At 35.8% G+C, this 26,613-nt stretch overlaps 1 protein-coding gene across 18 annotated transcripts in view; it reads left to right on the top strand.

Moving 5' to 3' along the window:
• The window catches only part of TRDN (triadin), a 362,263-nt gene that overhangs the window by 266,770 nt on the left and 68,880 nt on the right, over window positions 1-26,613 (top strand). For 12 of the 18 annotated variants that reach the window (XM_072832697.1, XM_072832631.1, XM_072832684.1 and 9 more), the window contains 3 exons: window positions 1,482-1,532; window positions 7,261-7,311; window positions 25,758-25,796. In XM_072832697.1, coding sequence (XP_072688798.1) covers window positions 1,482-1,532; window positions 7,261-7,311; window positions 25,758-25,796 — 141 coding nt within the window. The remainder of the gene's footprint in view (window positions 1-1,481; window positions 1,533-7,260; window positions 7,312-25,757; window positions 25,797-26,613) is intronic. The other 6 variants (XM_072832719.1, XM_072832706.1, XM_072832685.1 and 3 more) reach the window with 3 other exon arrangements.

The following is a 26,613-nucleotide window of genomic DNA, read 5'->3' as shown; positions in this document are numbered from 1 at the left end:
ACCTTTCTCCAAAAACTCCTATTTCTTACACTTCATATCTCAGTAGATGGCAGATTGGCCCTCTGTAAAACATGTACAAACCTCAGAAGCTATCCTCAGCATTTTTAAAATCTGTTGTACCTATTACATGCAGTTATGCTGTTAAATTGATGTTTACTGACCAATGAGATTCTACTCAACTTAGGAGCCTAAACCCAAGTGGCGTCTTCTCAGTGAAAACTTTCCCAATTATAAAATGGAGCTATTAATCATTTCTCTGTTGTCTATAGAACTCCACTGGAGATCTTATCCCATGCTGCAATATCCTGTTGTTTATTTTAGCCGATGGATTCAAATGCTGTTTCTGTGTGCAGACCACTCCGAAACACAGTGGTATATTTTACACAGCCAATTTTACTGTGCTCAGGATTTAGAGGGTCAGGTATTTAGGAGGGATCAACTAGGCAGTTCTTACTTGGGTACCTCATGTGACTGCAGTCAAATATCGGCTTAGGCTGTAGTCATCTAATGCAATCATCTCCTGGACGTCTGAGATGTCTCGCTCACTTAGATGGCAGGCAGCTGTTGGCTGGAGGCTCAGCTGGAGCTATTGACTGAGCTGCCCCCATGTAGCTTTTCTAGCATGGTGGTATTAGCTGGAGTCCTTCAGGGAGGGCCGTCAGCTTCTTCAGAGCTGTTGTCCCTGGAGAAGCAGGTAGGAATTGTATGGCTCTGATTAGTGCAGGAAGTCACACAGCATAGCTTCCATTGCATTCTGTTGGTTACAGGGGACTCACATAGCCATATTCACAGATGACCAGCTCAAGCCTCCCCATTCTCTCTTCTGTCCTTCTTAAATGTGTCTTTCTCTCTATTTCATCTACGTCTCTCTGAAACCTTTCCATTTTCAAGGTCTGCCTCAGTACCACCTGCCAAAGCCTTTCCTGATTCCACCATTCAGCCAGAGCCTTTGTGGTTGGGTTCAGGGAGATATCAGTTCAAATCTCAGGTCTCCTGTCTGAGCCAATGACCTTGGAAAAGTTATTTAATCTCTTTCTGTGAGAAGCAGAAATAATAACAGGATCTACGTACTTTACAAGGTTGTCATGCACGTTGAATGGCCAAACAGTAGAGAACATTCCCTATGGCATATAGTGAATAGACAATGTTAGCTACCATTGTTGTATCTTCTTTCCTCAAAGCCCATAGCAATTTATTTGTACCTTTTGTGTATCTATCATAGTCTTTCAATTGTGATAATGGTTTTTGGGCTTATTTTGTATCTTTTGCATAGTTAGTTAACGTTTTATAGGCAACTTATATGCACGCATAGACATGTCTGTTTTAAATATCAGTGCAGAGCCCTTCTGGGTCTTTAGGCCTCAGGGGAAAAAAAAAAAGAAGAACATGAAGAAACTTGCAGGGTTTTTTTTTGGGGGGGGGTTGCTATTTTTTTCTCTGTGTTTCCTTGTAACCTTTTCTCCCCATGATTCCTCTTGCAGAAATTAGAAAAGAAAAGTCCGGGAAGACTTCTACAGCTTCGAAGGACAAAGGTAATAGAGTCAACTTCACATAACACTAGAAATTTATTAGCAAAACTATCTGAAAGAATCCGTGGTACTTCGGATCCTCTCCCTTGCACGTGTGTGAGCCCAAGCTGCACAGGTCACACTCATATATTTGACAACTTGTAGTTATTGACTTGTCCCTCAAACACTGTCTTCCAGTTCACTGTGATTGAAAAAGTGCTCTGAATACAATTTCCAAAAGAACGAGAATGGATTTTCCTTAAAGAATGAAAAGAGTAAAAAACAAGCAAACAGAAGGGAAGTAAAGACTGTGGAAAGAACTTGGCTCCATGCGCTCTGATTCTTTCTTTTCTATCCATTCATAAAATATATATTTAGTGCAGAATCCTTCTAAGCACTTGCTAATCTCTGGAGAAATAAAGATGGCCAAGCCAGTAATAGGGAGGAAGACTCCAGAACTGGAGGGCTGAACTGTTGTTTTCAAAGACTTGGTGGAATTTGGTCTGCTTGAGGCTTGTCAGGATTTTTGTTGCAGTGAAAGAGCATGACATTTATTTAAGTTTTGTGAACTCAGTCTTTGGAATGAACTGACTCTCCTTTCTGTCCATCTAAATCCCAGGCTTCTTTCTAAGACTAATGTGCACATAAATCATCAAGCCTTTTCAATCTACTTCAACTTTCACTGAACCTCTTGCCTGAATTCACAAACTTATGTATTTATAATTTAATATATATATACATATTATAAACACACACATATATGTTTTGAATTAATTAGTGGAAATGCCACCCATTTAAGCGTCAAGAGCTAATGTTATTCACGTTAATTTTTTATGTGGACTGATAAGTACCACATCCGGTAATTACTTTTTGTGCATCTAATGTACAGTAATCAGAACATGTACTCACCAGACACTGGGAGCCCAAGAAAGGCACGGTCTATGCCCTCATGGAATTTAGAGTGCCAATTACATAATTAATTAAAATGATAAGACTTATAGAAGAGATATACAGGTGCTGCAAGAGACTGTAATCGGGGATTCTAATCGAGTCTGGGAAATCAGAGGAGGCTTTCCTGAAGAAATGATCTTTAAAGTCAAGTAAGAAGGATGAGGAATTAGTTGGGTGCAAACGTACAAATTGTTTGAGAGAAGTACTGAAGCAGGGCATCTGTACTTTGCCAGGCACGTTAGTACCTACTTTATACATTTTGCTTAGCAAGTTGTGCTTGAGATCTCAATTGTTTTATAAATGAGGACTCTGAAGCATAGACAGATAATGTCAGCTGCTCAGTCTCCCATTGTGGCTAAGACGTGAAGGCAAGAATCAAAGTCAAGTCTTTTAGACACTGAAGTTCATCTTTTCATTTTAACACAGATACTGCTTGCTCATTAAAATAGGGTTCTTGTATTTGTATTCCTCAAAGCAACTTTTTTTTTCCCTCAAAGCAACTTTGCTTTGAGTCTAGAGCTCATTACCTGGGCTTGAAAAATCTATTTGACACAGATACACGGGCACTACAATACGGAAAAATAGTCTTAGCCTTTTTGCTATTGGGTGGGTCTCCCCTTAATTTCCACAGAGGAATTTAGTCTATTCTTTCCCCAGTTGATTATCTGTACTTTGAGAGAGACTCCTCATTCTCCCCTCTTGTTTTATCTGACAGTTAGCAAGAACATTGTCCTTGATTGTGTGAGAACTAAAGATGTCATTGAAAGATACTACTGGGGGGATCCCTGGGTGGCGCAGCGGTTTGATGCCTGCCTTTGGCCCAGGGCGCGATCCTGGAGACCCGGGATCGAATCCCACATCAGGCTCCCGGTGCATGGAGCCTGCTTCTCCCTCTGCCTATGTCTCTGCCTCTCTCTCTCTGTGACTATCATAAATAAATAAAAATTAAAAAAATTAAAAAAAAAAAAAAAAAAAAAGAAAGATACTACTGGGAAGATCCAAGTACATGAATGGCTATTTATATACACACATATGTATATGATTTGCAAACCATAATTTGCACAAGGTAAACCTCCCATCCTTCTTCTAAAGTATGAGATAACATTTATTTTGGTCCATAATTATGCCATAGGAATATTTGGACCATATGTTACTGTTCACAATAAAAGCAGCTCAAAAGAACGATTGGAGCTTACCTCCAAAGCTACCTTTGATGAATTGATGATTATCAAAAATAAGCTACTACTTAAAGATTCACTTGTGCCAAAGCTTAAACTAGTTGGAAATGGTAGTTGTAAAAATCTGTTTTGGAAAATATTATCTGGGAGATTTAAATACACACCATCCACTGAGTAGACTCCTATTTTTTTGTTGTTATTGTTATTAACGCACAATTGCGGGCAATTCTCTAGTGAACACTTTTTCCTCAATGTTAAATGATGCACTATTTGCAAGATGTTTCTACAGTCACTAGAAACTCACGTATATAAAGGTTCATTGCATATGATTATTGATTTAGAACTATTTCAAACGCACCTGCTTTCTTGTTCAACTGAGTTAATGCCCTCAAACTTCTTTGTTATACATAAGTTGGATATTATTTTAGAAGAATTTTATTGCCATCTTTCCTTTTTTCTCTGAATATAATTTATCATTCCAAAAAGAATCACAGAAAAAATTGGCAGTGTTACCTGTGAGGTGTCAGGGACATTAAAAATCTCTGCAATATTATTTTTGGAGAGGTTCCTTGAAACCTGCTGTCGACCTGTGGCAGAATCAGAATGAAGTAATTCCACTTGCTAAAAGCCACTTGTCGCATCGGAGTCACTGTATTTCGCGAGTTATTTCTATTAAGCAGCTAGAAGGTTACCTGCCTTTGCCATCCTCTCACCAATTCCACTTGCACGTACACGTTAGAACCCACCACTGAAGCAGTGCTGCAACTCATAAACCCAGGATTATCACGCAGAAACCATCTGGGGCCACGTTTATTGGGAATGTGACAACCATGAGTATATTAGGCATTTAGAGAAACAGGCTGTGTCTTTATTTAAGAAGATATAGAGAGGTCTAGCGATGATTGTTCCAAAGGCAAAGAGCTGAGGAAAGACACATCTTGCTAGCTTTGGCTACTGGTTCAGCTATTGACTTCCCTCTGCCAGTGGACTCACCTAAGTCCTCCCCCCCACCCCACAAGAGCACAGCCCTGCTTGTGTGGTCACCCAGGAATGCTCAGTCCCATTAGCCACCCCTGTTATTGGTTGTACCCCTTGCGGCAGCCACCCTATCTTATTGCCACTTGTTCTAACAGCTGGTCTGATTTATCTGAGGATGTGAGATTCACCCGTGGACTGAGGTCCTATAGACTGAACCCAAACAAGGCAACAAAGAGATTAATTAATTTCTCCTCTTCTGAGAATGTGACAGTAGCACCCTTAGGTTCCTCTGGTATTGGAGTAATATGATGGACATTAGAAGTATCTTCTAGTTTTGTGACCCAGGACTGTAAATGTTTGGATCTAATGCCAGAGGATTCTCAGCAGTTTGTCTTTCCTTATATTCTGATGCTCAGGACCATGCATCTGATGATCCCCCCAATTTTTGTCTTCAACATGCTTTTTCTTGGCCATTCCCACCTGGTCAAACAAAAGCTAGAGATAAGGATGAGGTAAGTTGTCTGAGGACTTGGAAACGGACCCCCAGTGATTTATACTTCATCGTGGATGCTCACCCTAACTTTTACTGCCTTTGTATAAGGACCTGGGTAGGGGGATTAAAATCCTGGAACCATCTTCCTATTCCTTTGTGATTCTTTTCTCCATCATAACCTCTTTGCTCAGATTATTTTGAGAGTTCTAATTTCTATCTGAGCACCTTTAAATACATTCTAGATCCTGGTAATCAGGATTCATAAGCCTTCCTGTAGGCTTTTGCACAAACTCAACGAAACCACGATATTTGTAAAAACACAAAGAAGCGTTTGCCGATGCTTTATTCTTGACAACACAGATGAGTTAAAAATACCTTAATAGCTGACTGAAGCCAGCAATAGGCCTACCCTTCCTAATATAGAAGTACAGAATTTCCATATAACATTCTCCACAGATTTAGTCAGAGTTGATACCCCGCTGGTCCAGTCTGCACTTCCTAAATCCGATCAGAACCCCTTGAAGTCAAAAAGGACATTGAGAGAAAGCGAGCTCCAGGAAAGTCAGGGCAGGAGATGATCCAGCCTGGAAGCTGAAGGAAACTTCCCATTATCGAGCTTGGAAATAAAAGTCATTTTTATTTTCTGAGAGCTTTCTTCATGTCTAAGGTCATGAGTTTATGATTTTCAAATACATTATAAAATTACATCTCGTTACTCTGCCTCTCCCTTCTTTCTCCACCAGTCTCAAAGCCGTCTTGTAGGGTCCTCTCCTTCGGCCTTACATTTCATAGCTACTTTAATCCCACACAAACATATATACTTACCCAGTGAAACCAACGTGCTGTAATCTTGAATTCTCAAGTTCTAGACATGCACTCTCCCACCCCACTAGGACTCTGTCCCCACCATCACTTCTCATTTCACAATACATTAATTTTTTTGGTTTAGCCAGGAAATGCAAAAGCAGTAAATTATCCCCATTAGTTTGAAAAAGTTAATGAAGCTTCTCCGTCTGTTTATTCAATCCATGGCTCTTGATTTCAGATGCTGAAATATAGGAAAAAAAAAAAAAAGACCCTACTTATACTTAGCACGTTAAATGGCAACACAGACTTTTCCTTACCACCAAAGCCATTTAAAAATATTCTGCATGCATAAGGATATTTAGGGCCGTAGCTTATCTACCAAGAAAATCTTGCTCTGAGGGACACAGCCTTTTCACTAGAACTCCTGTCTCCATTCTTGACACTATTCAAAGTCACTTGGACTCAATTCTGAGTGGTTGCTCAAATGGGATAGCAATTTATGAGTGCCACCATCATTTTCTTCATTCCCACCCCAAACCAGAGGTGGAATAGAACAAGGAAGGATAGATTTTTTTTTCTTGTTTCTTTCCTTTCTCACTGCATTAAAAGCTGTTTTTGCCAGCAAAATGAATACTGAGATATAATGTTACAGGGGAGGCAAAAAACTGGTTTATCTTTTATACAGGCTGTTGAGGAAGCATGATGTTCTTCAAGACATCACCCATATATATATGTCTAGAACCCATGATATAATTAGGATCAGTTTGTATTTGAACCTGGTGGAATGAATGAAGTTTAATTTTGTTTTAACTAAGGGCGACATTTTTAAGATGTTGGGAGTTTATAGATAAAATTGTCTCTTCTATTTTATTTCAGGCTTATTCTTGAAATTTGTTTGACTCGAGACTAAAGTACCACTTTACCATGACAGATGCAGGGATTTCCATTTGTCTATTAAAAAAAAAAAATCACATAGCCTGAAAGAAATAAACTAAGCTAATGCTGATTATACCATTTGGGGAGACTTCTAGAAGCTACATGTTTTAAAAAATTACAGCTAAAATAAGTTCGTATCGCTCCAAAAGCCCATTCTCTTAAATGAACAAATAGATTGTAATTCATTCAATGATTTACATTTATTTTAAATAAAAATGATCAGAGGATGGCTTGTTGTACTCTATACTGTTGTTTCCTTATCTCTGTATGATTAAAATTATTTTTGAAAGAAAACATCATATAATTTCCACCCAGGTTCAACTTACTGATAGCTCACCGACTCCATTATATATGTGTTCTCAAATCCTTTTATCTTGGCTTCAAATAAATGCTCAATGTTTCTTTCCAGAGCCTATTAAGGGAAAAGAAGTGAAAGTTCCAGGTTCCCTAAAGGAAAAAGGTAATATTGTATAATGAAATGTGAAAACACATTGATCTGCCTATTGCATATTCAGTTATTTGCAACAAAGTAATATATTACTTATTTTTCAGGCTTTTAAAACTGTGACTTTCATATGCCCTTGTATATTTTTGAGCAAAGGAAAAAGGACTATTTTCTATCATAAAATTCTATGTTGGACTATGAAACAACGAAGCCAAGAGGAGCTATGTCAGAAACACCATGAAGGCTTTTTAAAATGCATATGTTATTCTGATTCCACAAGCCTGTAGTGGAAAATCTGCATAGCTGCATTTTATAAATATCCCAAGGTGAATCTTAGAAGGAATAGCTATGGAAACCGAAGATTTAAGATAAAAATAGTTAAACTTTCTCAGTGATAGCTTGCCATTCTGTTATTCGGATATAATAAAACTCTAAACATATTTTATAGCTAGGAGGAACTTAGAGATAAACTATAGTCCAATACCCTCATCTTATAGATAAACAAGACTGGAATAGTCAAGAAGCCTTTCAGTCATCGTAATTTGCAACAGAGCCAGCATTAGAAATCTGATCTCCTAAATCAAGCACTATAATAATGTATCATAGTGCACCTCCAGCCTTCTCATTATACGAGGCCCAAAGTAATGTGGATTCTGATACGCTGTATACCAAGCTATGTCCCCTAAAACAAAAGTAAATATGCAAAGTCCAATGGAATATAATTAGTTTTCTAGTTAATGCCAGTACATCCTATGGGCATGGTATCATACTCAGGATTATCTAATATTCCTTGTTTGGTTGGTTTTTTAAAAAGATTTTATTTATTTAATCATGAAAGACACACACGCGCAGAGAGGCAGAGACACAGGCAGAGAGAGAATCAGGCTCCATGCAGGGAGCCCGATGTGGAACTCATCCCAGGTCTCCAGGATCACGCTCTGAGCCAAAGGCAGATGCTCAACCGCTGAGCCACCCTGGCATCCCTAACATTCCTTGTTGTTAAGACAAACATAAGTGAACCAGTGAAACCATGAAATATGCCTACTATGTTGAATATAAGAAATAGAACCTGTTTCTTCTACATTTACCTGTGGAGAAGATCTGCAGGAACTATTGACCAATTAATGCACAGGGACTTAGTGGTAAAAAGTCCCAACTCTTATTGAAAAGAAAGAGACTTTTGGTGAACTTGTAAGACATGTGGTAGAGCTGGGAGAGTTATGGGAAAGTCAGCAAAGGGGAAAGCTGACAGAGGAATCATTCAGAGAAATGAAGGGCACATGGAGAGTCCTCATTAGTCAGTGTAGCAATGTATAAAAAACATACCCTTAAGTCATATTTTTCTAAGTTTGCAATTAATTTTAAATTAAACAAAATTGCTGTTTAATGAAACACAAGAGCACAACATGATTTTTTTTTCTCAGCCCATAGGCATACTTGATTTTTTATAAAAGTATTTTAGAGCAACATAGCTTCAAGCCTATTATTAAATTTATGTTTCACCTTAGAAATGTATTATCATATCTAAAGCTTTATCATCACTTATGATAGTAGTTCTTTTGATGCTATATACAACTTTTATGCTATTCTGGTGTGATATGTAAATTAGAATATCTTGCACTGCAAGAGAATGCTTACATGTAATGTTAAACGTCCAGGAGATAGCAAAGGGTTCCAGCATTGTATTATTTAAAAAATGGATTAATTTTGAATGACCTTCCTATAAATTTACCTAAACACTAACTTATATCAAAGAAACTCTAGGTTTCTTTGGCATGATCTGATTGTGATTAGAATGGATGTTTACATCACAATCTAAATTGAAATGATTTGATGCCATCGAGTAATGTAATCATTTAATAACGCTATTCTTATTCCTTTGCCAATCTAAAACAGAAATATTTTTAAAAATGAGGAACAGACAAGCATATTACAAATTTGCACATATTTTATTAAGGAAGTTAAGTTCAAAAAAAATTTCCCCTAGACGAAATGCATGTGGAATATACACATATGAATGAAAAATAATTCAAGTTTCCACCTAAATCATTTAATGAGCATTTTAATCTTTGACCCCTGGACATATCTACTTTAGAGTTTCCTTTCTACTTTCCCCTCATTCCAGGTATCCCTTTTTTATCATCCTGTACCATTTAGTCAGTGTAGCACTAGCCAGTTCATGTCACAGATAATGATGGTGGAAAGAAAAAATTTTAGAAAACATACCTTTTTTCAACATTTTACTTTTATGTCATGGATGCTGAATTTTTGTTATTGTATCATTTTTTTACTAATTTTTAATGACAAGTATGTATAATCAAGGGAGAGTTTGCATAAAAAGTCAATTAAATCACCAGAATTATTATTTCATTTTATTGAAGTATAATGACACACAATATCTTATCTTAACTATTTCCACATATACATCATGGTGATTCAATATTTTTATACATTATGAAATGACCCCTGATAAGTCTAATTACTATCCGTCTGTATACAAAGTTATTACAATATCATTGACCATATCCCCTATATCGTACACTACATCCCCATGACTTATTTTATAACAGGAAGTTTGTACCTCTTAATCCTCTTCACCTATTTTGCCCAGACCCTAACCCTTTTCCTCACATCTGGTAATCAATGATTTGTTTCCTATATCTATGAGACTGTTTCTGTCTTGTTTTGTTCATTTTGTTTTTGAGATTCCATGTATAAGTGAACTTGTATGGTATTTGTCCTTCTCTGACAAATGCTACCTCACTTAGCATAATACCTTGTAGGTTCATCCATGTTGTGATAAATGGCAAGATTCCATTATTTTTTATGGATGAGTAACATTCCATTCTGTATATATGGTTAGAGTAGAATTTAAGACAAAAAGAGAATAAATCTGAACAGAAAAGATAAACTTCACAAAAGCATAAAGAACCATATTATACTTTTGAAATCTACAGATTAATAAAAATAGAGCAAAGATACCTGATATGTCAAACTTGTCAACTTTTATTTGTTTTAAAAACAGCTAAACAATTAGCTATTAATTGAACAATTAAACAATTAGCCTTTAATTAAACAAACAAACAACCAGAAAATAATTTCATAATCACTGAAACATATGGGTAAGATTTGTGATTTTTAATCAGGACTGACTAATGTAATTTATTTCCATGCTATAGTAGAAGTTAAATAATTGAGAGAAAAACAATAGCTGGAATATATCTCAACTACATGAAGTTTTTTTAACAGGATATTTATATACACTCCATTTTAGTACTAAGGTGATATATATATATATATATATAAAATAATTTTGGGTAATCTTGGAAGATTATTGTAGTCAGAATTTAATATCATGGACTGATTATTTTATTTTTAAAGCTTTATTTATTTATTTATTTATTTTAGAGAGAAAGCACGTGCATGAGGAGGGCCAAAGGGACAGAGGATGAGGGAAAGTCTTAGCAGACCCTGTGCTGAGTGCAGAGCTTGATGTGGGGCTCAATCTTACGACACTGAAATCATGACCTGAGCTGAAAACAAGAGTAGGATGCTTAACCCACTGCACCACCAAACAGGCAGCCCAACTTGATAATATATTAAAAGGTACTAATACAATTCAAAATTATTTTGACATATTGGAAGCTAGGTTCAATAGACATGAATGTAAGGAATTCACTTTGGGATGAAATAGAATTGTATAGATTTAACAGAAAAACACTACACAAAAGCAGCATATAAGAATTTTGCCTTAAAACCCTTAAGTGAATACAAGTAAAAAATTCAGCACTAGAATTTGAAAATATGAATTATATTTCTCATAGAGACAGTAATAGCTCACATTGCCATTACTCTTTACTCTTTATTTTGAATGATTTTGACCCGCATGGCCTTGTATAGTGCACAGTTGATAAAATACTGTTCCCATTTTAAAAGTGTAAAAAAAATATATTTACAAGTTTATAGACTTCACAAGCATTTTAGTAGATATTTCCTGCTAAAATAACCAAGACAAAAATCTTCACACTTTCTGTTTGCTCATCCACCCTTCTGTGTTTTTAATTTTCTGATTTTTCTCCACACTTTCAATATCTCCTCTTAGGCTTTTTTCACAAAGTGTGAAGTGATGTCCTTATTTCAGAATATCATATTTGATTGCAAATATTCTTCATTGCACATGACTCTTTTTATGTTTTTGTTTTGTTTTAAAGATTTTTTTATTCATGAAAGACACAGAGAGAGAGGCAGAGACATAGGCAGAGGGAGAAGCAGGCTCCCCATGGGGAGCCCAATGCAGGACTTGATCCCAAAACCCCGGGGTCATGATCTGAGCCACCCAGGTGCCCTAGACTCTTTTTTTGTAATATGATAGGTGCTTGGAGGGGTGACTTCATGCTTTCTTTATGGAAGCTTCATAGTTACAAAGAATGACCACCAGGATATTAGAATTCCTGTGAATCTATTTTTGGAAGAACATAAAGTATTTTGTTCAAGCACAGCCCAGTGGAAGAACTGGTACATAGCAGTTGTGTTAAATTCCATTTAGCCCTTTAGAAGAACTACACCAGATGAAATAGCTGGTCTGAGGACATCTGTGTTTGAGGCTTCCCATTTCCCATTAACCTTTCCATTAGGATTCTGATTTTGTGTCCAGCTGATTGGTTGTATATATTCAATCCAAACAAAGCAAACACTAAGTACAATCTTAGTTTATATCAGACAAAGTCAGAAAGTTTTAGCTTGTCCATCCATCCATCTCTTTCATTTCAGCTGCCATATAATATGACATAATTTAATATGACATCATAAAAATAGCTAAAAACAAATTTTTTGCATACTTATATTTTTAGAGTAGGAATTAATCATTTTCAATTTCATATTTGCATGAAAAAATACACTTTCAGCTACTTCTGCCCTATAGAATTTGAAGAGTAGCTTCATATGACATTAAAGATAAGTGTCAAGGGTGCCTGGGTGGCTCAGTCGGTTGAGCATCTAACTTCAGCTCAGGTCATGATCTCAGGGTCCTGGGATCGATCGAGCCCAATGTCAGACTCCCTGCTCAGCAGGGCATCTGCTTCTCCTTCTGCCCCTCCCCCTGCTTGTACTCTCCCTCCCAATCTCTCTCTCTCTCTCAAATAGTTTTTAAAAAAAAAACAGGTAAGTGTCAATCATTTAATTTGTTATAAAAATGTAAAAGCTTTTCTGGCTTCTAAAATTGTTTAAGCATCCAATCATAGTCAAAAACCAAGTGGCCAGCTACTTAAATTTTTCTAAATTTTTGCCTATAAAATTAAGACAAACACAATTTTGCTGTCATAACTCTAATGATTCTTTTCTTGAAGAAGCTTATAGATCATATTAAACAAACTCATAAGTGGGATTATATACAATAATATATTTAGAATAATAAATAAAAGGTTACAGTTATAGCATTTAGAAAGCTTTACTGTAAGAAATGCATATTTTATCATTTATATTAATCAAAATAAGATTTCTTCAGCAAATAGCAAAGCAGACCAAATAAAGAGCTTTATGGTCAATAATCTGTAAATAATTTTATTCTCTCACAACTTTTATTGAGTCATATAAATCACTATGGAACCAAGAATGTCTTGAGAAATTTTCCAAGTCAGCATTTATGATATTCACTTTTATTATAATTTTTAAATTGGTGTTTAATATGTGCAAGTCCTAAAGTTGGCTTAATATTTGTTGTTGTTGCTTTAGCAAACTTTCAGTAGTTGTTGCAAATTAATATTGAAAGAAAAGTGAATTAAAGAAATGACTCCAGGATAATGTCTCACATGACTGCGAACATTTATTCTTTTGCTGATAAACTTTTCATCAGTTAGAATAGAAAGTAGAAGCACTTCAGACAACTTACTTTCATTCACTCTTTTCTTTTGTGTTTTTCCTCAACTAATGACTCTTCAAAATATTGCTCAAAACTTTATTGAGTCCCTACTATGTTTGGCAAACTAGTTGGTTGGTTGGTTGGTTGGTTGGTTGGTTGGTTGGTTGGTTGGTTGGTGGTTTTGTTAGACACTGTGCTTGCTCCTGAATGATACAAGTCTCCAATTGCAGAATTAACTCAGAGGCAGACATATAAATACAAAATACCATCCAGATGGGTGGAATCCTTTTACAATGTGTACGTATATTAAATAACCATGATGTACACTTTAAACATCTACCAACTTTATGTGTCACTTATCCTGTAATAATACTGAAATAAAAATAAAATAAAATAGAGTAAAATAAAATAAAATCCACTGGAGATGAGTGAAATAAGAAATAAGAATTATACCCAGTGCTATAAAACTATAGAGAAAAATCAACTTTAAGCAAAGGACGCGCATCTCATATGTAAACAGAGATACACTGTATTGTAAAATGTAAAAAAAAAAAAATGTGGAACATGCCTTTATGTATAGTTCATCCCTTCAGGACACTTGCCATTTTGCTTAAAAGTCAAAGAACAATATGTGTAAATGATAATGTGTGGTATGTAATGGCATAGCATTAAGAATAGAACAGTTAACTTAATAGTTTGTAAAAACTGCTCTGTGGCATAAAGACGTCTTGAGATGTAGCCTTTAGCTATTTTAGGAAAGCCACTAGCACTAGTCTTATGAGATGCCAGTTTTCTCATTAATCAAGTTCTGCCACTATATTCTACAAAGTTTATAAATTTTTAGTTACATAGGTGAATCTTATCTGTGCATGTTTCTCTCTTTGGGTAATCAAAAAATCTGATTAGAGTAATTTTTAACAAATAAGGAGCGTGGGGCACCTGGGTGTCACAGTTGGTTAAGTGTCTGCCTTTGACCCAGGTCATAATCCCAGGGTCCTGGGATCCAGCCCTGCATCAGGCTCCCTGCTCAGTAGAGAACCTGCTTCTCCTTCTCCCTCTGCCTCTCCCTACTGCTCCTGCTCTCTCTCTCTCTCTCTCTCTCTCTCAAATAAATAAACAAAATCTTTAAAAAATATGAAGCTTATTTTGGGCAACAAGATGACCAAGGGGAAGTAGACTAGGGTGCAAAATTGCTCAAGGATATCATCAAGAATCCAGGCTTCTGGCTTCTCCAGCTTTTCCAGCTTCTCCAGCTTTGCCACCATTGGCTTGTGTCTTTGGTCCTGAAAGTGTCAAGTTGGCTGTAGTACTTCCAGGTAACTTATGAGTGTTCTTGCCAGAAACAGGACAGAGATTCAAAACCTTTTCTTCACAAATCTTTGTCTATTTGGGAAGGAAAGCCCATTTCAGGGAGTTTTATCCACACGTTTCTGGCCGTAACTGCTTCACAGTGGCCAATCCAACTCCAAGAAGATTTGGGAATTCTTATATTTCATTTTCCAGCCTCTATATTACAGGAAGGAAAGGGAAAGTGTGGGAATAGATGTCGAGTACCAGCCTACATCATCAGCCGCAACAGGCAATATATTGAATATAATTCCTTTTTTAAAATATATAAAAACATTATGATAAAATTAGAGTCCCCTGTGAGTACTACCAGGATTGTTCTGTAGTATTTTTTTACTTGAGAATATATCTTGAATATTATCATATTAGTATACAGAAAATACAAGGGCAACGAACACTGGGTTTCAGCTTTCACAGAAGTCTAATGGAGGGTGATGAATGTTAAAGGGGGAATCACACTAATAAAAGAACACCTATAAAACTGAAAGAAATTCTTTGACAGAAGGAGCACAGTGCTATAAGGGTAGACATAGAAAATTCTGACTTAGGTTGAGAAATCAAGGAATGTGTCCCGATGGAACAACATTGATTTGAGGTGTGAAGGTTAAGTAGGAATTCTAACCCGTGAAGAAATCAAGAATAGGAGAGAGCAAGGAGGGAAGAGGTGTTTTGGAACAGTCAAATTTCTTGTGAAAGAGGACAGTGTTGTAGAGGCATAGAAAGTGTTAGCAAGAGAGGCATAAACAAAAATAAGAGATATACAGAATTTTGAAAACCAGGAGTAAGCAAACTATATTTCATGGGCCCAATCTGGCACATCAGATAAGAACGTGTACATTTTTAAATGGTTGAAAAAGAATCAAAAGAAGGATAAAATTTGGGGGCACTTGAAACGTGTAAGAAATTCAAATTTTAGTATCTATAAATAACATTTTATTAGAACACAGACTCATTCATTTGTGTTTTGTCTGTAGCAGTGTTTGTGCCCTAAGAGTGGAGTCGAGTAGCTACAACAGAGATCAAATGGCCTGTAAAACTGAAATATTTACTATCTGGTATTTTACAGAAAAAGTTTGCCAACCCCTCTGTAAGCCATATTAAGGATTTTGGTATTTAGTCTAAGGGCAATGGATGCATATGCACAAAAGCATTTTATACATGTTTGAGAGTATAGGGGAAGGGGGTTGCATTCTGTAACGCCACTATGGTAGTGAATTGGCGAAGGGCAGGATGGGATTCGAGGAGACCAATGAAGATACTACTCACCTAGTATCTAGATGACTGATTATGGTACCTTGAGCTTGGATGGTTGTAGGTGAAATGGAGAAAGAGGACATTTAATAAGTTTTCTATTTTATACAACTAAACGTTTGACACCACTGGGATGGGACACCAGAAAAGGAGAAGCTTAGAATCGTAAGTCTGGGTTACAACATGTTGAGTTTGGGGTGCTTAGAGGGGATCCAAGGAGAAATGTAGGGTTGGAAGCTCTCTTAGTGTGAGGTTCAGAAAAGAAATTTAGGTTGAAACGTAGCTATTTGCAGGATATGTTTGCCAGTGTGCAGAGTTTAAAGATGTGGGCATGAATGGATGAGTGATGGAAAGAGTCAAGGTGAGAAGAGTCAAGTTCTGAGTAGAGGTACTAAAGAATATATTTTAAAAATGATAATAACAATAATAATAATAAAAGTATATATTTTAAAACTCAATCTCGAGGAACCCAGAACTTTCTTTTTTAGCATGAGTACATCCAGACATCTTGAGGGCCAATACTAGGAATCTATCTGCCCTGCTTTTTATTTTCTAAAAGTTGGTATTCTATGCATTTTCAGTTGTCACTAGTTTTTAAGTCTTATTCTGAAGGTTCCAATGTTGATTTTATAAACATTATTTAAATACTGATTTATCCACATACAGACCTGTAGGGAAAAGCTTGACAGTTTGATGAAGAGTAGATATTATATAATCTACTTTTACAAGAAAGAATCAAAAGCAGTTGGTCTCAGAGATTTATCCCACAGAGCACCTTTTAGAATATGTTAACTGAACATATGTCAGTCAGAACATAACCAATGTTCTTGTACTAATGACCACAAATATCCTGATGTCTAATGATTGACATTAAGCAAATGAAATTTTCTTCTGAAAAGTTCTAGTTTTAATATTATCTATTGTTCTAAGTCTCTAAACTGACATTACAAGGATTTATTTTGTCTTTTGTAACTGATCATTCCAATAAGTAAATGCGACTAACCTAGTTGATTCAACTTTCTGAATTTTAAGTTTTTCTAATAATATTGCAATTCACAATACCATCTTTGCTTATGACATTGGCATCTTATCAGATATATTAGAATTTGCTGTGATTTTTTTTTATTTTATTTTTTAAAGATTTTATTTATTTATTCATGAGAGACACAGAGAGAGAGAGAGAGAGAGAGAGAGAGAGAGAGAGGCAGAGACCCAGGCAGAGGGAGAAGCAGGCTCCATGCAGGGAGCCTGATGTGGGACTCGATCCCGAGTCTCCAGGATCATGTGCCAGGCTGAAGGCTAAACCACTGAGGCACTGGGGCTGCCCTGTGATATTGTTTTTAAATTCTAACTGTTGATCCAGAATACTAGATTTCATAATCAACATTAGTATTTTAATTTTTGTGTATTTTGTTCTGTTTATTTTTTTCCTGTGCCTTGTTTCTGATTTAATTCTTGACATGATTTAATTCTGCTTTGAGTTATTTTGGGAGAAAATATTATGACTATCATGTTAACAGTGAAGAAATTGATGCAAAAAGATTAAAGGATTATCTATGGTATCTATGCTGGATTAGCTACTTAGTATCTGATTTAAATGCATCTAAAAATAATCTTACTTTCTTTTGTTCTTCAATATTGGAATATATTAGCAAGACTTATCCTAACATGGTATCAAAGCTCTTTTTTCCGCATAACAATTTTTCCTATTTGGTAGGAATATGGGAAAGTTATAGAGAATTTGTTGATTAAAAAAAAGACCAGTCAGATTCAAAAGCATAAGATGTCCATAGGTGCCTTTACAAATCCATGATTGCTCATTTCCTGAAGAATTCTTTACGTGGAAATTGAACCAATAATGGTAGCTCTATCACTCTAAGGAGCAACACTTTTCCTTTTGTGCCCATCTGGCCGAAATGCCAAGTTGATAGAATGGAAAGGAGTTATGTGTTGATAAGAAAAGCGTTGAGGTTGCCAGAATTTTCTCTATTGTAATCATTGGCTTTGCAAATTAATGTATCCAAACACTGTGAATTTTTATTTTCTTCCTCCAAGAAATTAATGCACAATAATAACATATATATACAATGATATGTATGTGAAATATATAAACAATTACAAAGGTAAAGCACCAAGATGTCTTCCTTGGTATTCTTTCCATTTAAGTTCTCATTAAAAGGGGCAAATTAGCATGAGAAGACGAGTCATTGTCCCTTTGCATACCCACTTTTGTTGTCACTCCAAGCTAACTAATGCAAACGTTCTAATGTGCTTCTCTCCTTGAGGGGATTTTTTTTCATTTTTCCTGTTCACTTTAAAGATTTAAATATTTTCTTTTCACATATAAGGTCATGCATTATTTTTAGATATTTGAATGAGATATAGGATGACCCACACTTAAACCCATGACCTGTTATTAACGCCATTGTTTATTCTCACTTCAAGTTAAAGATGAAGGTCAGTGCCCAGAGAAACAGGAAGAGTCTAGTTAAAGACAAACTCTCCCTTTGATAAGGGGAAACCAAAGAAAGTCCACTTATTTACCATGGCAAGTGCTTGTTCCACAACTTTCTGAACCCATTGAATGGTTTAAAGTCAACTGGCTCATTACCTAAAAAACATTCAGCCAGCTATGCTGCCATCTTCAAATAACATCACGGGATGTTGTTCTGACGGACTGACTATTCTTTGTGCAACCGATATGTGCAGCCTCTTCCAATTATCTCTTACTTATTTCAGTGTGTGCTCTTCACACTAGGAAACTCCAGGAAGGAAAGAATAATGAGGTGCACATGGAGAGGCATGAAAGAAAGAGAAGATAAAAGCAGAGTGACGCTATCAGAACCATGGTACATCGTATTTAGCATACACGAAAGACAAAGTATCATGGAAATGAAATGATGACAGAATGAGGCAGGAAAAATGTATGCATTTATTCTGTGCTGCGAAGAGAGAATGCCCTTTGGCTTATTTTGTGGCACCGTTAGTGTCCACTCAGCAAACTTTCCTTGTGTGCATCAAACTCCTTGGGAATCTTGCCAGGGAAGGATTGCAGCATCCGGATTTAGACATAAAGCATTGAGTCCTCCATTAAGTGCTTGCATTATGAACTGGAACCACTTGAGAACTATACCTACAGAAGTTTATAAAGCATACTTGTTTTTTTCTTGTTGGTCTAATGGGAATGAGAGTGGGGGGGGTGGTGCTTTGAGTGTATGCATACTTGTTATGGAAAAAGCCCTGCCTAGTAGCTGGAGTTTTGTTTTGTTTTGGGTTTGTTTTTTTTTTAAGATTTTATTTGTCTATCTATCTATCTATCATCATCTATCACACAAAGAGAGATAGAGAGAGTGTGCACAAGCAGGGGAAGTAGCAGAGGGAAAGGGAGAAGCAGGCACCCCACAGAGCAGGGGACCCAATAGGGGGCTCTATTCTAAGACCCTGGGATCATGACTTGAGCTGAAGCCAGACGCTTAACCAACTGAGCCACTCAGGCACCCCTGTAGCTTAGCTTTAAAATAACCAGCTACAAACTAGTTAACTCACTCTGAATAATTATATCTGATTGGGGCAAGTTAAATATAAAAATCTGAAGATTTATGTGCAGCAGTGTTGAATGTGAGTGAGTCAGTTCTAATGGGCTTTTCCACCTAGGGAAGGCTGTATTTAGTTAATGGGACAGGGATACCACTTCATATTTTGGTCTGAACCACCTAAAAGTGAACCTTATAAATTGATTTCCCTGGTGTCTTGAAGCCACGTTTTTACATTGTTTTGTATCAGTAACAGTTTTTGGGTGTTGGTATAATAGTTGGGTATTTTTTGTGGTGCTCTGTTTCCAAAGATGAACAAGATAAAATCCCCATCCAAGAAAAATCTCACAATACTTGAAAAAGAGGGCTGTAAAAAAGGAAGAGTGAAGTGGTCTCCAGAGGTGCCTGAGATCAGACATACTAGATTATTTTTAATTCAATCTATGGACATCTATTTAGATCTTAGTACATGAGTGCCCAGGAAAGATTTGTTAAATTATTTGATCTAATCTTAACCACAACTACATCAGCTAATTATCATTTTCCATTTCATAAGGTGAGAAAACCGAAATTTAGTTTCAGATGCCTTACATTAGATCATTGGGTTAGTAAATGAAGGGAATAAATTTCAAACTGAGGGCTTTTTTCGTTCACTCGGTTTATGTCTATTTGTCTGTTTTTGTCCAACCACAGTACAAAATGATCTGTGAAAGCCCTTAATTTGTATGAGGTTGCATAATTATTTGAGAATGCCATCACTCTGCCCCCTTGATTATGCATGGAGGATTCCTCAATTTATAAACAAAGATGATACTGATTTAGAAACTCAAGCAGGAAAAACGGAAGCATAGAGAATGCATAGTGATTCAAAACCATATGGACATGGTTAAAAAAAGAGGAAGGAAAATATTAAATAGCTCATAGCATATTGAAGTAAAGAAACATAGGCACAGATAAGATGAAAAGTCATGGAGCTGATGCCAAGGGGTTGGTTCTCTGTGTGACATCACCCAAGCTTGGAACGGTATTTTCTTTTGGAGGTCTATGAACAGAAGAGGTTCCAAGTCAACCTGAGTGTAGCCAGATTTCTTCTTTCTCACAATTGTATTTACCTGAACCACAAAGTAATGTGTCCACAGCAGATGAAATCAAATGCTACCTATAAAACAGTATCTGTTGGGTCGCCTGGGTGGCTCAGCGGTAGAGAGTCTGCCTTTGGCCCAGGGCGTGATCCTGCAGTCCCGGGATTGAGTCCCACATTGGGCTCCCTTCATGGAGCCCGCTTCTCCCTCTGCCTGTGTCTCTGCCTCTCTCTCTCTCTCTCTGTCTCTCATGAATAAATAAATAAAATCTTTAAAAACAAAAACAAACAAAACAGCATGTGCAAAACAATTCCTCTTAAGACATGAAAAAACATGAGTTCAGTGAGAGTTGTCCCAAATCCCTAATTTTGAAGCCCAACTACTTGGAATGATAGTTTGTCCCATAGCATAAAGCCTCATCTAAAAAAAAACAAAATGTGAAAGTGTGTGAGTGTGTGTGTGGGGTGTGTTTTGTATATACATTGTTCTAAGAAATATAATGAGAACCATAAGAAAGTTATCTAAATGTGTATGTGTGTGCATTAGTAGTGGATTTTCATAAAAAAATGCAATGATTACTCAAATGATGTGACAACCGTGGGTTTAGAATAAATTTATGGATGCTACTTTTTAATTAAATATTTAATAAAACCTTAATTGTTTTATTTACAAATATTTTTATTTAAAAGATACTGTATTTAACAGTATGGTAGAAAAATATAGGAAGCATAATTTAAAATATCAATAAAGAGACCAATGTGCACTATTTGCTTTGTATCTGATGCTGTTCTAAATGCTTCACCTGTAGGTTCACTTTCATTTTTACAGCATCTTTTTTTTATTTTTTTAATCTATGTGAATATTGACATTGAAGCACTAAAAGAGACTTGCCCAAGTTACACAGGCACCTGAGGCGAATTTGGGCTGCATGCCCTGCGGTACGACTTGTGTCCTTAGCCACCATGCTTTCCAGACTCTTTCAGGCCAAAACTCAAAAACAATTGACTGCTGAAGTTCTTTTGTATTTTACCTGAAAAAGATTTGGTGACTTGCTTTGAAATGTAAAAGTTTCTCATGCCATTAAATATGGACTACTATTCCAGGAGTGAATGAGATAGTAATTTCCTATCAATGACCAATCCATTTATTTAGTTTAAACAGCTTAGTTTAGGAAATTCATTTTTTACAATATGATTTTTTTTACAATATGATTTAAGGGCTGAAAAAAATAGAAACTTCAGTGGCTATCTTATTTATGCCAACTGCAGTATTAATAACTCCATTAGTAATTTGTCTACATATTATAACTTAGGTAAATACAACCTACCTATAAAATGTAGAAGGTAGCTTACTGTATAGTTTTTATACATGAAATGTTTAAAAGCTTTCATTCTATCTGTAGCAATAATAATGATAGCTGTTGGCTTATAAATGTTTAAGGCTCTCAAGTCAGGAAAAAAATCAGTGAGCAAAGACCAATTTTGCCCCTTAGTAGGGAAAATGTTCTTAGACAAATTATGAAGCCTCAGTATCGTTATCTCTAAAGTGGGTGTAATAATGGTATTTACCTCATAGGAGAGGTATGTGAAGATTGTATAAGATAATTTCTTCATTTGTGCAATAAATATTTACAGATCCTCTACAAAAGCACTCATCTAAACATGATGATTCAGCAGAGAAAATAGAAATTCATCTCAAGACTCATGAAGCTTATATTCTCCTGGGATTAGAGAGCAAATAAACACAGGAACCTTTAATATCACATAAATAAAATATAAATAATGCATATAGTACACTTATTTAATAGTGAATGCCATTAGGAAAATATCACTGGCTGCAAAACCTGATTATCATTATTTATTTTACATAAAAAGCCTCTATGTATTGAAAAACAAATGTGAAAATGATGACCAAGTGGAAAAAAGGAAGATCAGTGATATGCAGCTTCTCCTTACAAAATATTTAAAATAGAGACATCCTTTTTTTAAGAATTTATTTATTTGAAAGAGTGAGGGCGTGTGTGAGCAGGGGGAGGGACAGAAAGAGGTGGGGAGAGAGAGAATCCCAAGCAGCCTCTGCTCTCTGCTCAGGGTGTGGAACCTGACCAGGGGCTGGATCCCTCCACCCTGAGATCACAACCTGAGCTGAAACCAAGACTGACGCTTGACCGAGTTTCCTAGGGACCCTTAAGATAGAGACATTCTTTAAAAAATGTTGGTTCTTGGGACTTATATATTGCATAGATTTCTTTCTTTTAATTTCATGAAGACAAAACAGAGACTCCTACTCAGAGTTGATCTCCACTGCTACCCTTCTCTGACTCCAGTGCATACACGCTGAAGTTTGGGTTGGCCTGCTTTACTTGAGAGCATAGAGTTGATGACATTGAAGATTCATTAATGAAGCTCCCCTCCCCAGGCCCATCAGCAATTTACATTTCATAAACGAAATCAACAGCCTGGAAAAGTCAGTGCTGCATATGAAATGACAGGCTGTCTGCCTCAACAACTCAGCGTGACGATCTCTTGATTCAGTGTCTCTGCACGCCTGCATGTGGAGCTGAGAATGAGGGGCTCAAGTGACAAATGTTTATGAAAATCGAGTATTTTATTATTATACAATAATAATCAGTGGTAAAAAAAAATATTTCAAACAGTAAAGATTGGGCGAAAATAAGAATTCCCTTTCTCTTTTTCTGGCCTCTGGGTCCCAATCTCCAGTACTGGCCACTGTCCTTAATTTCCTGAAACTTATCAATGAAGCCTTTTGAATAAACTTAAATATACATATATATAAAGAGATATATATGCATATATATAACTTTTGACTAAAGTTAAATACAAATATATATATTTGTAATATATATTGTCATTTCATATGACTAGGAATAGACATCTACATGTGACTCAAAAATTAAGGACTTAACCTTCAGTAGTAATGCTATCTAAAAAATGAAGGCACTAGGCTCTGAATGAGCAAGTAGCCTAATAAAAGAGATGCTCACCTTAGAAAATCCTTTGACAATAATCTCACATAGCAATTCCTGCTTTGCATCTTCAAGGATAAAGACCCAATTCTGTAAGAAAAAAAGAAAATTACCATGCAATTTAAGTTTATGAGCATAATTTTAAAATAATTAAGCTCTTCCAATACATCACTTATAATTCTCATTAATTTTACAACATTATTTTCTCCATTGTAGGAATGACAAAGTTGAGATTTAGGGTTTTAAGGAATGTCCAAGGTCACAACACTTAGTAAGTAATCTTGTTTTTAAAGCCAGATTATATGATCCAATGCTTCTTTTTACACTTCCCCTGAACTCATAACTTGTGAGGTCACACTGTAAGGGCTGTTTGCATAAAATAGCAAAAGTCAGTAGTTGTATCCTAATGCGAGGGGCCATGGGCACGTGTGGGTTGGATAGTGCACATTCATAAGTGTCTGTAAAATTCTATGTGCAAGATAAAAGTTGGTTCTGCTTGTATAATACTCCTAAAAATCATATTGCATGATAAAAATATTCTTAACAATTTTTATTTTTTTCAAAAGACCTCTTGACAAACATTAAGACAGATATTTCCATTTCAAGATTACAATGACACTGTGACTGAGGGGGTGAGAGCCATGTGTAGAGTGGGAAGGAAAGCTCTTTCAAATAGCTCTACTTGATGAGTAACATGTTTGTGAACCCCACCCTAGCTTTCAAATCACTAGGACACTGCAATTTTATTTCTAGCTCTGGAAGCATGAGCTGAATCAACTTCTTCTAAGGCTACGGATGCATGAGCAGGAGTATTTGGTCTTTCTATAGTCACCATTTTGTTCACGTATTCATTCATTCCACAATATTTATGGATCATATACCATGTGCCAAAGATGTGAACAAATGCTGATGTTTGAGTAGCAAACAAGACACAGCTATTGCTCTTGTGGAAATTAAAATCTAAAAAGGAGACACAGACAGTAAATGAAAATGAAGTAAAAAATTATACAACAAAAATTTTATATAACACTAAGGCCCATGGAAAGTATTAAGATGGTGTGTACCCTCCCCAGGTATGTGAATGTGTTAACTCAAAAGAGGGGAATATGTGCCAGGGAGTGTTAAAGTGCAATAATAGCAGTGATACCACTTCTTTACAGGATACATATTCAAATATTATAGGAAGTAGGGTGTGAATGGCTATGTAATTTTCGACTATATAAAATTCTGCTGTTAAACAAATGTGAGTTTTGGTGTATGGTTTTTTGTTTGTTTGTTTTTTGTAACTCCAGATAATGAGCCTATTAGGCTAGAATTCAAATAAAGCCAGACAGCACTATCTCAGGTAACATAGACTGTACTTAAAAAGTATCCCAACCATGGGATCAGTTTTTCTGCTGTTGTAAGGAAGGAAAAATTGTAACATACCAGAATCCTTCCATTAATCAAAACAAAACTTTATGGCAAAAATGGAGAACTCTAAAGCTGAGGCAAAATTGTTAAAAGAAGAAGAACTGGGAAATGTGAAAATATAGTCAGCCATTACTTTGGTTGGGATGATTGTCATGAGTATTACTTGGATAGTTTATGAAACCAGGTATAGGGACACGTGGGTGGCTCAGTGGTTGAGCATCTGCCTTCAGCTCAGGTGGTGATCCCAGGGTCCTGGGATTGAGTCCTGCACCAGGTTTCCTGTGGAAAGTCTGCTTCTCCCTCTGCCTGTGTCTCTGCCTCTCTATGTCTCTCATGAATAAATATGTAAAATCTTAAAAAAAAAAAAAAAAAACTGTTCTATACTGGTAAGTTGAAATGCAGTTTCTGAACAAAAGCCATTTCCTAGGACAATAAGAAATCAAAATATTTCATTTTGATAAAGCCTTATATTATTATACTAAATTTAAGTCAATTTAATGTATTTTATAAAATTAATAACAAATATAAAAACAAGAATTATACCAGTTTGAAATTATTAAATTAACCACCAGGTGGCGCTCCATGAATTGAGCGTCTGTAGTCAAAAATAATAAATTGCTTGCATTGGTTAAATTAGGAAAAATTACCACACTCTTCCCTCCAAGCGGTTTTTATTAATTTTTTATTTGTATTACTTAGAGAGCTTCCAAATCACAAGAAATGGGCTCTTATTAAAGACAAGATGCCAAATTACTAAGTATGTTTAGTATGAAACTTTTGAGCAAACTGGGTTTTAAAATCAAAGTCCTTTCACTTAAGTTACTTTATAGTTTACTAAGAACACGTTTCACTGAATATTGATAAACGTAACTATAATTGAAATTGAGAACAGATGAGAAAAATCTATTAGAACTGACTCGTATGTTCTTTTTTTCAAATGTTGATTTTCCCCCCTTTTCTTTGTATGTGTGTATGTAAATGATTTACTCCAGAGCCTGAAATTAAAAAAGATGAAAAGATGCCCAAAGCAGGTAAGGACACTTTGTAAGATTTACACATAAATAGATGTTCTGTTTGTTATGTACAAGTCCAGTTTTATAATCAGGGTTGGATAAGGCCTTGAGATGCTCACAACATTGAAAAAAAAACTGATGCACCCATCCTATATATTTTAAATATAATAAAGCCATAAACTTGAAGATATGTTAAAGTGAAAATAGATTCTTTTTTTTCCGGATAAAGTCATCAAAGCACTACTGGCATATGCTGTTCCTTATGCATCTAAGGGGTAAATGAGCACTGTTTACAAAGTGCTCAGGGGACAATTTGAATTTCAGACCTGCCTTCACCTATATTCAACCTTTCTTTTAACCTCAAAAAACAGTGGTTTCATATTAGTCAACCTAATAGATTCAATCACTTTCTTTCCCACTAATTAAATATGCAAATATTCTTTGGAATGGTAATCCATTGCTTTCTTGGTCATTGATTTGAAAATTGGAGTACTCTGAAAATAGGATTTCTAAAAAAATGGTTCTGTGAGGGAAGAAGACAGGAGATTAGCTGGGCACTCTTAAGACAGGAGTCAACACTTAGAAGAAAAAAAATCATAGAATACAGTGCAGAAAAGTAAAACTAAAAATTCCAGTTAGTAATGACAATCTTCCTCGGGCTAACCCTACTCCAAATATTTTATATCTATATGAAGATATTTATATGTCTATATCTACATATGCAAAAAAAAAAAAAAGTCTAGCTATATCTCCCCATACAGTAAAAGTTCTGTGTACACAGAGACATATACGTATCTTTGGTCTTAACAATATTTGTATATACATATTTTTACAA

The sequence above is a fragment of the Canis lupus genome, chromosome 1 (assembly GCF_048164855.1).
Source record: "Canis lupus baileyi chromosome 1, mCanLup2.hap1, whole genome shotgun sequence".
Classification (NCBI taxonomy): domain Eukaryota; kingdom Metazoa; phylum Chordata; class Mammalia; order Carnivora; family Canidae; genus Canis; species Canis lupus.
Note: the sequence above shows the minus strand (reverse complement) of the source record. Positions and strands in the feature narration are given on the sequence as shown.